Below are 14,396 nucleotides of genomic sequence, written 5' to 3'. Positions count from 1 at the left end.
TCTAGAGTTCCTAAGTCATTGGAACCTCCTTGTTCGCGAAAAATTTAGGGATTCCACTGTTCCTCAATGTGTTGGAGTAAATACACTGCCGGCCAAAAGTTTGGGCCCCCTTAAAAACATGAAATTTTTTTATCGGGCATGTCTCAGCCATCTTATCCCTTATATTGGAATTCTTTTGAACACATTCAAGAGATCGTGAGCAAAACCTTCTTTGTACGTATTTGACAAAATGTTAATATTGAGTTGGTATGACTTAAATTTAGCTTAAAGTTTTGACATTTTTCAAAAACCGAACTTAAAACCCAAACCTGATCATCTATTCGAATTTTTTTACATACCTATTAAAAAAACATTTATTTATTTTTGTGCGAAAAATTTTCAATGACCTTAAAATATATAAAATAGCTGCTTAAGTCATCGTCCAAAAGTTTCACTCCGTAGTATGGTGTAACGGCCAAAAGTTTGGGATCATTGTTCTAAAACATGCATTTTTATTTCACGCGTATCTCTGTTACCAACAACGTATTTTTTATCTTGTAAGCTGATTTGAAAGCTAATGAGTGTGGATATTGAGTTGAAATATTTTTGAAGATTAACTTCTTTAGAACTTGATTTTCACCAAATAGTCCGACCGTTAAAAAAATGCAAATTTGTTTTGACCATTACTTAGTTGTCTTACAAGTTATTGCAGATCGGATTGGCTAATCAAAATCGGATTGGAGATCAAAACAATTCCAATATGTAATAGGATGGCTGAGATATGACCGATCTAATTTTTTAATGTTTTTGAGGGGGTGGTACCAAACTTTTGGCCGGCAGTGTAGTAATTTTTCAAATCTATTTTCGTTTTCACAGCTTCCATTCTTTAATAGTTAAATAACTTTTTCGTAAAATAGGCTTGTGATGAAGTTTTAAAATTGTTTGGAAATGTTAGGTACTTATTTCCAACTTTAGCTATACAGCAGTATCATATTTAAAGGTTTTTTAAGTCCTCGAATATTTTAATAAAACATTTGAAGTCAATTATCCCTCCCGAATGTTAAATGTCTATTCAAAAGGTTCGAGTTGTATTCTACATTTAATATGTTAGCACCATCTCATTGTAAAGTGGGAGAGGTTTTCCAATGTAATAGAACAAGTCGGAAGAGCCAAAAACTTGATTGATTTGGTTTTAAATTTAAAAAATAAATTATGAATCAATAATGAACATGGGTTTTACGGAAATAACTTTCTCTCTTTTTTTCTCTCTAGGAAATTTCTTTTAAATTTGTTTCTGATTCCCATCAAATAAATGGGTTCTTTGCTGGAGCGTTAATTCTTTTAACATGGCGATTTAATGCGATGGCAAATATCGAGTCAAGAAAATTTAAAATCCAAAGATTTTATCATATTAACGTAAGCAGAATATTTATAATTTCTTTGCAAAGAAGAGCTTATAAAATAACAAAGTAAATGGTTTTTTTTTATTATCATCTTTTTTATGAACTTTCCCAGATTTAGCTAATATTTTCTAAAATCCAAAAGTATAAGGCCCAATTCAACTAAAATTTATCCAGCCAAACATTCTTATCTTCAAAAATAATTCTCCAGACAACTGGTAGAATTTTTAAAACTCATGACATCATGCAAGCGTGTCTTCAGAATCAGAATTCAGAATTGTACGTCTAATTTAATGAAGGATGAAATTCAATACATTGCACAATGGGGAAAAAAGTGTACAAACCGCGAAGAAATTCAATATCATTCGTCCTACACGACCCAAATCTATGAAATTATACTTTCCTTTTGTGAAAATTTCCGGAAAATCGATTGGACATAGTTTTAAACGCCGCAAAAGCTTACGAATGGAGATATAGTGCCTTTTTAACCCCTAATTCCCCTATATTTTGTAAACATTCCAGAAAAACACTGATTCTAACCAGAGAATTTTGAACGAAAACAGACCTATCGTGTGTAATTTTTTCTGAGGAATCGAATGAAAGCTGTTTTGGCCCCCGCACGCTTCAGAAAATGGAGTTATGACTGTTTTCACCCTCAATTTCCCTATATTTTTCAATTAATTCAGGAAAAAGCTTATTCGGACTTGAAAATTTTGAACCAAATGGATATAATCCTATGTATATTTTTCCAAGGAATCCAACGAAGCCTATTTGAGCCAATGCACGGATTGGGAACAGAAGTTATGGCTGTTTTATCCTCAATTTCCCTACATTTTTCAAATAGCTCAGAAAAAGCATTTTCGGACTTGAAAATTTTGAACCAAACGAGACTTATCTTATGCCTTTTTTCCGAGGAATCCAACAAAGGCTATTTGAGCCACCGCATGCCTGTAAATTTGGAATTATGGCTTTTTTTATCCTTCATTCCTCTGCATTATTCTATGATTTCAGAAAAAAATGAAGGAGAATTGAGGGTAAAAACAGCCATAACTTCATATTTCAAAGGGTGCGGTGGCTCAAACAGCCTTTATTGGATTCCTCGGAAAAAAGGCATAAGATAAGTCTCGTTTGGTTCAAAATTTTCAAGTCCTAACATGCTTTTTCTGAGCTATTTGAAAAATGTAGGAAAATTGAGGGTAATTCCAATCCGTGCGGTTGGTTAAATGGGCTTCGTTGGATTTCTTGGAAAAATTTACATAGGATACAAGGTTGTACTCCATTTACCCGAAAACCATTGCCCAGAATGAAAAATCCCCAGAATTCCAATCGCCAGAAAGAACCATTCCCCAGACGAACCATTCCCCAGAAAAATTTTCGCCAGAATGTACCATTTCCCAGAAATTTTTTCACCAGAATGAACCATTTACCAGAAATTTTTTCGCCAGAAGAACCATTTCCCAGAAAATTGAAAACATTTATCCCTACTAGAAACTAATAAAAAAAAGGAATTGTTACAAAAAAATGGGGTTTCATAGCTTAATTCTTTTGCGGCAAAGCCGCAACCAACGAGGATGAAGGGGCTGAGGTGGCACAAAGCCGCCGAAGCTCCCAAATCCGAGGTGGCCGCCGACCCGCCGTCGGAAGCGGCGGCCCCATTACATTGGTCTAGGTCTGCCGGGGCTTCCTAGGTCTGCGTGAAAGCTAGGGGTGATCCCTTAGCCCCTTCCGCCACGCGACAGCGTGAAGGACAAAACGTCTTTCAAGTTCGAACGCGCAGCGTGAGGAGTCGGATACCAAAACGGTTTTTTAAACGACCATGGTAAGCATTGAATCAATTAAAGTTCCATAAACCATAAACAAAGCACAATATTGGTTCTAAAATAAATTTAGTTGGAAAATTTCAAAGTTGTAGTTTCATTTAAAAAAATCATTTTGAAAAAATGAATTTCGAATCATATGAAATTTACAAGAATTCATTAGAAAAAAAAAAACAAATAAAAATACAAGAGGAAAAAAAATGTTCCATTCTGGGGAAAAAAATTCTGGGAAATGGTCCATTCTGGGAAAAAAAATTCTGGTAAATGGTGCATTCTGGTAAATTTTTTTCTGAGAAATGGTTCATTCTGGGGTTTGATTTCGGGTATTTGTCATTCTGGGAAAAATTCATTCTGGGCAATGGTTTTCGGGTAAATGGGATACAATCAGGATACAACCCACTTGGTTCAAAATTTTCAAGTCCAAACATACTTTTTCTGAAATCATTGAACAATGTAGGGGAATTGAGGGTAAAAACAGCCATAACTCCATTTTCTGAAGCGTGCGGTGGCTCAAACAGCCTTTATTGGACTCCTCGGAAAAAATCACACAAGATACGTCCCAAAAGATTCAAAATTTTCAAGTCATGCATTGCGAACATGCATTTTCTTAACAATTTGAAAAATTGAGGGGATTTGAAGGTAAAACAGCCAATACTCCATTTTTCGAAACGTTCGGTGGCTCAAACAGCCTTCGTTCGATTTCTCGGAAAAAAAACCACACAAGAAACAACCCATTTGGTTCGAAGTTTTCAAGTCTTTTTCTGAAATTATTGAAAAATATAGGAGAATTGAGGGTAAAAATAGCCATAACTCCATTTTCTGAAGCGTGCGGTGGCCAAAACAGCTTTATTCGATTCCTCAGAAAAAATTACACATGATAGGTCTGTTTTCGTTCAAAATTCTCTGGTTCGAATCAGTGTTTTTCTGGAATGTTTACAAAATATAGGGGAATTAGGGGTTAAAAAAGCACTATTTCTCCGTTCGTAAGCTTGTGCGGCGTTTAAAGCTATGTCCAATCGATTTTCCGGATATTTTCACAAAAGGAAAGTATAATTTCATGGATTTGGGTCATGTAGGACGAAAATATTGAATTTCTTCGCCGTTTGTACACTTTTTTTCCCCATTGGGGCCGTCCATAAATGATGTCACGCGTTAGGGGTGGAGGGGGAGTTTCGATTTTTGTGACAATTTGTGACATGGGGGAGGGGGGGTCTGCTTGAGCGTGACATCACTTATCATTACAAAAAATCAGCAAAACAATAACAAATAATTTTATCCTTAATTACATAAAACTATACTTGCACCATTCATTCATTCAATGAATAATAATACTCACGTAATCACTTTTGGAAAATTTTACGAGCATAAGAAAGTTCACAAGAACACTTTCACTGCAACACTCACGAAAGTATGTTCCACTAAAATTGTGGCAAAACGTGAACATGATTGCTCGGCTATTCTAACCTGTGGAGAAGATTTGAATTGCGAATGGATTGAAGAAGAAGAACTAGATTTGGATGGTTTCAACATCGTCGCTGATACTGTAGCTACTGCCTCGACTTTCCCGGCCATTGATATGGAAAATCATCAACGTCCTTGGACTCATGATTGAAATGTGTTTTAAGCAATGATTAAAGGCTTGTTAAATGTGAGTAACCTTTTTTTCAATTCTTTGAATAAAACCGATGAATTTAAAAAAGCAACATTTTTGAATTGAAAATTTTACTCCAGAAGGGGGGGGGGAGGTTAGGGAAACGTGACGTAATACAAAAGGGGGGTTACGGAATTTGTGACAATATGTGACAGAGGGGGGAGGGGGGGGGGTAATTTTTTTCCAAATTTTGCGTGACATCATTAATGAACAGCCCCATTGTGCCATTGTAGATCATTCATCAATGCTTGCTAAAGCATAGATTACTGGAAAAAAAATCTGTAGTTTGACCAGTATAAATCTGTAATAATGCGATTCGGTAGCCTTCATTGCAAATTCGTGACAAATAATAAAGAATAAGTACATTTTAACTGGCAAAATCAGCTCAAGGATACTTTATAAGTTTCGAAACAAAAATGAATAAAAATAAATCAACGGTGATTAACTCTAAAACAAAAATGAAAGAAAAATCCGTTACTGAAACTTTGTTCAAAATTTATGTTTTAAATAAGTACGTTCAATTTAATTATAAAAAAGCTGCTCCGAGGAGTAAAGATCAATTCAGTTTTGGATAACATTAGCCTGTGATTAAGTTTTCAAATAGATTTTCAGAATTGAAACTTTTCGTCATTCATTCCGCTGATTCGAGTTTGAAAAGCTATCAAACAACAATTTGAAATTCTCATTTCTTAGCTTTGGAATTTTGTATTCAAATTTCATTTACTAAATTTCACTTTTCAACGAGTTAATTATGAAGTAAGCTTTCCAATTTTTTTTGTGTGTATCCAGGCCGGGTTAAATCCGGACATTGGGTTTTATATTTAAAACTCAAAACCGTGTAATATGTGGGCAACTTCAGCCAAAATAAAAGCCAGAAAAGCTGAAAAATAAATACAGGAAAAATGATTTTTTTCCAGGCAGATCAGCGACGTCTAAATCTTATCTCACAATTAAAAAAAATGCATGAAAATTTATTACGTTAAAACAAGTTGAAAATTTGGAATTTCGTAAAAAAAAATATGAATGAAACCGGGACGTTTTCCTCGACATCTGGGAAACCGGACAGGACCAGGCATTTCCCATTTTTTTTTTCTTTGAAAATCTGGGCAAGCTCGGTTGAAACCGGGCAATTTGGAATGCTTATGGGGTATCAATATTCAGATACATTAAAATTATCGTTTTAAGTTAAATAATCAGGATAGGATTAAGGTGATTTTTCCAAAATTTTGATGTTGCTACTCGTTATGGTTGTGAATATTTTTCGAAATTATTTCTGATTCGATTTTAGAAATTACAACAGATCAATTTTTCAGAGGGCGAAAAAGTTATTTTGATTGCTTTAAATATACAATTTAATGAAGGCTACGTTATTTGAAAGCAAAACAGAGGCTAACTAAGAACTAATTTTTATTTTAAATAATTAACTTTGATTTCTATTCTATTTGCTGCACCTCCACTTTTGTGTTTGATTTTTCATAAATATACAAACATTTTGGAAACAAATAATATGAGTTTAGTAATGGTTATGGTTGCAGAAATTTATAGCACAATTTTAAATTTGAATTTAAAATCAATTCCGTCTTTGTTTAGAATTTGATGCTTTGATCTGTCTCTATTTTGACGGTTTCTTGATCATAGAGGATACAAAACATCTTCATAATATTTACAAATGCTAGTAATTGATAAACTAAGGCAGTTCGTGTGTTAAGGCAGAACAACAATTTAAATCGAAAGATGGACAAGGATGCTGCATAAATTAAGGGGCTAATTTTTCTTAACATAAGGTACTCATAAAATTTTGACTACAAATAAAAATAAAATTTTGCTTTCTTTCAATTCTCTGGGCCCTCGCACTATTCCCCTTTGATTTTTTTTCTTAAAACTTTACCATTTGATGGGGTTTCTAGCCTTTTGTCCTGGACTGGCTTACTGTTGGAAAACGTCCCAATTTTTTAAATATGAAAAAATTACCTTAAAATACAACAAAAACTACGCCAAAACTATAAATTTACTAAGCAAAAAAGTTGAACTGTGACATAAATAAACCTGTTTGCTTCTAAACGCTTTGATTTAATCAGGAAGAGTATTTATTTGCGAGCCTTCGAAAAATAGATATTTCAAGATTTTGAAATTATATTTTTACTTGCATTTGAAATATTTAAAAACAAACCAAGTTTTAGCCAATTTGAAACTCAACATGTAGGTTTTCAAACGTAGAAAAAAGTTTTGAGATATTTAAACTTTAGACTTAGTTTTTGATGATCATGTGGAAAAATTTCATGTTGACCAAAGCTACCCCAGTAATCAATGTTATCCCGTTTAACGGTACATAACATCTTTAGAATACTAATTTTTTTGTTTTTCTGATCATGCCAACACCAAGCGGGAAAAATTGTAACAAAATATGTTCACGAAAACACTTGAACGTCTATAAAAATTAAGAGTTTTTCCTAGTCGGTATACCTTTGAATTTTAAAAATTTTCCACTTCGTGGGAATCTTCATCAAACAAAAGAAGTTATTACCATCAAATTTTCTATTCTTTCTTTCAACTTTGCTACCATTACCGCTTTTCCTACGTTTATGTTGATCAAAGGCAGTACGTAACCATAACCACACTTTTCCTTTTCCAGATGGAAGCGGAAGCCATGCTGGAGCTGATGACCGAGGAATACCCAACTGTCAAGTTCTGGATGTCGTTCCAGTGCAAAGACGTCGGTCACATTGCTCGGGGGGAAAATTTTGCGGAAACGGCCATCCATCTGTGGGAACGAGCTCGGCAGCTGGAAAACGACAATCTCATCGCCGTCGGAGTCAACTGTGTCCATCCCAGCTTCGTTACCCCGTTGTTGAAGGCAGTCAATGAAAACCGTCCTCCGGCGGACCGGATTCCGTTGATCGTGTATCCGAACTCCGGGGAGGTTTACAGTGTGGAAACAGGGTAAAGTTGCTTGTTTTTTGGGATTATTGAAAGAATTTGTGTAACGGTATTTATCAATTTTGTAGATGGTTCGGAAAGGAATCCTGCATTCCGCTGGAGAGCTATGTGCCGAAATGGATTGAACTCGGTGCCCGGTTTATCGGAGGATGCTGCCGTACCAATGCCCGGGACATCAAGAGGATTAAGCAAACGGTAGAATCTTTACAACCTGGATCTCTTAAAGCGCTCTAATTGTTACTGTTAAAAAGTAGATGATAGGCTGATTATTTTTTAAGGCACGAAAACATGTTACCGATACTTCGGCTCAAACAGAAGCCAAAACGTATAGGATAAGTTTGAGTTAATTATATATTAGACAATAAAATCTTCAATATTAATTCAGGAGCATAATATTTTATTTACTTCAAACTTTGTCTTAGATGCGTTAACGTTAAGCTCGTCGGCTAACGCCTTCCTTCAAAGGTATTGCATAAAAGGGGTCGTTTAAATATGACGTAACGCAATTTTCAAAAATAACTTGAATAACTTCTTTTTCTTAATCTTTGTTCTTATCCCAGTCTTAGATAAGATGCCCACGTGAAGATTTGTAGTAAATGGATAAGTGGATAAATTTTATGGTTTAAATTTGTCAAAGCTTCTCCTGTGTCAATCTTTATTTTATTTACAAATTGATACTCGAAAATGAACATAGAATTTCTACTCAATAAATTGAATTAATATTAAAACAGAGCCTGATCAACGAAAAAAAGTTGAACCGCGTATCTTGTTACTTAATTATCTTTGCCTTAACTCCATAGTCAAAATGACACAATTGTTTAGATTTACGGCTGCTGGATGCAGCCTGCCTGGCACGAGCCAGTCCAATTTTCAATTTTAATGCCTCGATATTTTATCTAACGGATGTTCAACCCTCTAAGTTGAAGCGAGTAACTCGATAATTATCACTCATTTGGCTACACTTTGCCCATATAAATACATGGCGGACCCGTTTTCTGCCTACGTTAAAGTTTCCTGAGCTCAGCATCCAACCATGATAACAAAATTTGTTCTATCGCTTCTACCCATGGCAGTTCTGGCTAACCACGAGGACTGCATCGACTTTGAACTCTATGTAGGATAAAGGGTGATGTGGTCAAAATTTGGTCAATATCAACTTGACGCATTTCTTTCAATTTTGCATATAAAAAACATGAACACCCCTCATTTTGAAGGTGTGTGTGTGGGTAGAATGTTGCATCTATTTTGATTTTAAAATTTACTCTTCAGTTGTCAAAATGCCGTCCAAGGAAGAAGAGAAGCGTATCAAAATTTTGCTCGCGTATCGCGAAAATCCGAGCTACTCGCACGCAAAGCTGGCAAAATCGCTGAAAGTTGCCAAATCAACCGTTACAAATGTTATTAAAGTGTTTGGGGAACGTGTGTCGACAGCCAGGAATTCTGGATCGGGAGGAAATCGAAAACTGGAAGCCGCTGAGACGACAAAGAGAGATGCCGGTAGTTTCAAGCGAAACCCTAACCTCTTTCTCCGAGATGCCGCAAATAAGCTGGGTGTATCGTCTACAACCGTGCATCGAGCCAAAAAACGAGCCGGTCTATCGACTTACAAGAAGGTAGTGACTCCAAATCGCGATGATAAACAAAGTACGACGGCCAAAGCGCGATCCCGGAGGCTGTACACGACGATGCTGACGAAGTTTGACTGCGTGGTAATGGACGACGAAACCTACGTCAAAGCCGACTACAAGCAGTTTCCGGGACAGGAGTTTTATACGGCAAAAGGAAGGGAAAAGGTATAAGATATTTTCAAGCACATGAAACTGTCAAAGTTCGCGAAGTAATATCTGGTTTGGCAAGCCATCTGTTCCTGTGGCTTGAAAAACAGCATTTTTATAGTTTCCGGGACTGTCAACTGAGAAATTTACGCGAAAGAGTGTTTGAATAAACGTCTGCTGCCTTTCCTGAAGAAACACGGTTGTTCCGTACTGTTTTGACCGGATTTGGCATCTTGTCATTACGGTAAAAAGGCCATGGAGTGGTACGCCGCCAACATCGTGCAGGTGGTTCCCAAGGACAAGAACCCTCCCAACACGCCAGAGCTCCGGCCAATTGAGAAATACTGGGCTATTGTCATGCGGAACCTTAAGGAGACCAAAAAACTGCTAAGGACGAGCAGCAGTTCAAGGCAAACTGGCTTTCTGCGGCGAAGAAAGTGGACAAGGTGGCTGTACAAAATCTGATGGCAGGGGTTAAGCGTAAGGCCCGGCAATTCGGATTTGGAAAAGCGGAAGCCTAACTGAATATTTTTCCTGAATTTTATACTAATTAAACTTGAAAAAGAAATTTAATTTGATTATTTAAATAAACGATTTCACCGATTTACACGCGTTTTCCCTTGACCAAATTTTGACCGTATCACCCTTTACTTCTAGAAGCTTTCTCCGAAGCTGGAAAGAAACACAGACCATAACTTCAATAAAATAAATAAATATGGTAAATCAAATACACTTACCTCCTTGGGTTCCGAAAGATATCCAGTGTGGTCTACTTTTCGTCTTCCGACCGACTCTGAATGCTCTTGAGTTGTCGCAGTTTTCACAGCATAAAATCACGTAAGCTGATTGACAACAAGTCATTTTTCAAATAAGAATTTTCTACCGCATGCTTGAGAAAATTGCGAAAAACGGATTTGAATCCATCCAGTGCGACTTTACGTGAAATTCATGTGTCTATAATATGTAAGTCCAGTAATTACTACAAGGCTCACGTAGAATCGATGTGATGCCACAAAAGCTTAGTTTACGAGAGTAATCCCGTATATTTAATTTCTATATTATTTTGGGTGTAGATTCATTGGGGATGAGCAACCTTTTGAACCAACGGGCCAATTCGAATTACAAATCCTTTCGGCGGGCCGCACTCAAAAGATCACTAACTAACAATTTGTAAAGCTTCATGGATAGTTAAAGAGAAGTATAAAAATTAAACGTCATTCTTTTATGATGACAATTTTCAACACGATTGAAAACTGGAAAAGTAAAGATCAAACGATTTCGTGTAGGTATTGTGGGGTTATTGATTTGTGATAGGAGAAGGCAAAAATAAATCACTACGCGTGTGCCGCGTTTGAGATTGGGTAAAGGAATAATTTTATTCTACTGATTTAAGTTGTGAGACCCATCGAGAACGCGCGCTGTTTTTGCTTACGCTGCAACCTAGTTGGTGAGCGGATGTTTATGCCAACTGGGTGGATCGCATTTTTGATTAAACAAACCTGTTTATGATTAATGGATTTGAATTTTGATTGTTTTTAATTCTTCTATCTTTCGCAGAGTCAAGTAATTCTCTTGCTCTGTTTGCTGATTTTTGAAGTTTGAATTTCAACTCGATAACATAATCATCAAGATTGTAAACGGGTTCTATTGCTTGCGGATGCATAAGAGAGGATGGATAATTTACTTTATGGCCAAACACCAATTCGAATGGAGTGAATTGATGATCTGTATGTGGGGATGTATTGTAGCTAAACGCATAATACATAAGCCATTCATCCCAATCGTCATGTTGATTATTTATGATACCTCGTAGGAATTCATTGAGGCAACGATGGTTGCGTTCCAAACTTCCAAGCGTTTCATGATGGTAGGCTGTAGAAAATTTATGTTCAATTTTCAGAAGCTTTTTGATTTCTTCAAAAATTTCATTCCTATACTCCGTTCCCATATCAGATTTTATCTGTAATGGGCATCCGTGTATCAGAATGCAATTTTCGACAAATGCTTTGGCTAGTGTTCTAGCCTGCTTGTCTTGCAGTGGTACTATGATAATGTATTTCGATAACTCGCATTGCGCGGTTAACGCATAGCGGTTTCCACTTCTTGATTTTGTTAATGGTCCAATAGTATCGATGCTTATTGAATCAAAACATTTCATTGGCGTGTTAGTCTTAATTAGGTTCTCATTTGTATGCGTAAAATGTTTACTTTGCCTACAAATGGAACAATTCCGGACATTTCCTTGATAGTTTTGAGCATACCGTTCCAATAAAATTGTGAACGTAGCCTCTTAAACAATCTAGTTACTCCTACATGTCCTCCTGTAGGGCTGTTGTGATTTTCCTTTATGATATTTTTAATAAGGTTTTCGTCGGTAATAATTTTAGCTGGTTTGTAAATGATGATTATTACATTTTTCAATAATATGTTGCAAATTTCCTTAAAAATTTGAACATTTACAAATTGAAATATCGCACTGTTTTCTGCTAGTGCTATTTTCTTTACGTTGATGCTTTTGGCCATTTCATCAACTGTTTCAAGGTATACCTTTATTTTATTAATGTCAATTTTGTTATAATGAAATTGCGCTAGAGCAAAATCATTTTTCATATTCTTCTCTTGAATTCTAATCTGTACAGATTTTTCTCTTACTATGAACGCTAGTTTCGGTAGGTAAAACGCGTCAAGGTTGTTTACAGAATGGTAAGCATGGAGGTGATCAGTCTCCTTAACATCACCGTTCTGTGTTATGTCATTAATATGCGAATTGGATTCGTTATTGTCCTTTGTCATTGACCTGGTCTGGACTGGAAGAATTGAAAGATTTTTGAGCTGTTCAGAGTCGATCTCGATACGTGATAGTGCATCGGGACCAACGTTTTCCTTTCCACTAACATGTACGACATCAAAACTGTACTCTTCCAAATCTAATCTCATTCTTGTCAGTTTCGATGCAGGGTCTTTCATCGAAAATAGGTAAACTAACGGACGATGATCAGTTTTGACTATGAATCGTCGTCCATATAGGTACGGTCGAAAGTAATTAATAGCCCAGTGTATGGCTAAAAGTTCTTGTTCTATAGTGGCCTTGTTTTGTTCGCCACGTGTAAATGTCCTGCTTGCGTAAGCAACAGGTAATTCGATGTCATCGTGAAGCTGTGATAACACTGCACCACATGCTATTTTCGATGCATCTGTACATAGATTGAATGTCTTAGTAAAGTCTGGAAACTTAAGAATTTGCGGTGACAGAAGTTTATTTTTCAATGACACAAAGGCTTCTTCGCACTGTTATGTCCATTCAAATATTACGCCTTTCTTCAATAATTTGTTCAAAGGTGCTGCTAAATCAGAAAAATAGGGGATAAATCTCCTATAGTAATTACAAAATGCGACAAATCTTCGAGCTTCGTCTGCATTTTTTGGAACAGGGTAATTTTCAATGACTGAATATTTGCTTCTATCTGGCTGAATTCCTTCAGCGGAAATATGATGTCCTAAATACGTGACATCGGAACAGAAGAAGTTACATTTAGCAGGGTTCAGTTTTAAATTGTAAAATCGAAGTTTTTTGAAGACTTCTTCTAAATTATTTAAATGGTGTTTTATTGTACAACCGATGACAATTATATCATCGATATACAAAAATGCACACTCTAGTGGAAGACCACTAAGTGCAATCGCCATCATACGCTGAAAACTGTTTGGCGATATGTTCTGACCAAACGGTAATCGCGTAAATTGATAGTGACCATTACTAGTCGAAAAAGCTGAATAGGGCTTTGAGCTTTCCTCCAAAGGTATTTGATGGAAACCAGACATAAGATCTAGCGTCGTAAAATACCTTGCTCTTCCCAATTGGTCAAGAATGTCATCTATTCTTGGCAAAGGAAACTTGTCGGCTACAATCTTTTTGTTAAGTTGCCTGAAATCGACTACCAGGCGCCATTTTTTATCACCTGTAGCGGATTTCTTTGGCACTAGTAAAATTGGTGAGTTATACGGACTGACTGATGGTTCAATAATGCCGTTTGAAAACATCTTGTCAATTTGCTTGTTTATTTCTTCCCGTTGTGACTCCGGGGTTCGATAGTTTTTGATATAAACAGGAACATTATCGGTCAGCTTAATGTTCTGATTATAAAAATTATTGCAGCTTAGCTTGTCAGACTTTAGTGCAAAAATATCATTGAAATTCTTGCAAAGTTCTAGAAGCTCCGTTCTACACTCAATTGGTGTATTGGAAAGATTTATTTCTTCTTTCAATTTTGCATGTCTGTTGACGTTATCAATTTCCGAAATTGAATATACATCGTAATTTTGCAACGGAGATAGTACTTTTGTAAATTTTTTGTTGATTTTGACGGCGTTATTAGTTGTGTTTACAAATTTGGCTATTGGGTTTTGTGCACTTATCAGCGAGTTTGCACAATAAACTCTAGGGGAAATCTCTTGTGAAATTAAAACATGGTCTTCTGTCATGTTAGCGGTATCCAAAAGTCGGTATACCTCACATCGCGGTGGCAGTACAAACTCACCGTTAATGTGATCTTCGATCGGAAGTTCAAAAGTTTCTCGGTCTACAATACCTGACAAAATCCAAGCGTCGTAGTCAATTTTGCAGTGATATTTTGTGAAAAAATCGCGTCCTAGGATTCCATCAGTAGCTATTGGAAAATCCTTTAGTACGACTTGAAATTTATGTTTAATATTGAGTGATGGGGATAACTGTATTGACGATTCCGTTGTACCTAATGTATCTACTATTTGTTCAATTATTCCTGTAATTTTTATCGTTTCGTTTGTATCTATAAGTTGATCTGGCCTAATTTTATCA

General features: G+C 36.1%; 1 protein-coding gene across 1 annotated transcript in view; it reads left to right on the top strand.

Moving 5' to 3' along the window:
* Positions 1 to 8,171, top strand: part of LOC129748265 (homocysteine S-methyltransferase-like) — a 43,750-nt gene extending 35,579 nt beyond the window's left edge. Inside the window, exons 3-4 of the mRNA XM_055742805.1 lie at positions 7,480 to 7,787; positions 7,853 to 8,171. Of these exons, the coding sequence (XP_055598780.1) occupies positions 7,480 to 7,787; positions 7,853 to 8,018 (474 nt within the window). The 3' untranslated portion in view covers positions 8,019 to 8,171. The remainder of the gene's footprint in view (positions 1 to 7,479; positions 7,788 to 7,852) is intronic.
* The last annotated feature ends 6,225 nt before the right edge of the window (positions 8,172 to 14,396 follow it).

Source organism: Uranotaenia lowii, chromosome 2, assembly GCF_029784155.1.
Source record: "Uranotaenia lowii strain MFRU-FL chromosome 2, ASM2978415v1, whole genome shotgun sequence".
NCBI classification, from domain to species: Eukaryota; Metazoa; Arthropoda; class Insecta; order Diptera; family Culicidae; genus Uranotaenia; species Uranotaenia lowii.
This window is presented reverse-complemented; position numbering and strand designations above follow the sequence as displayed.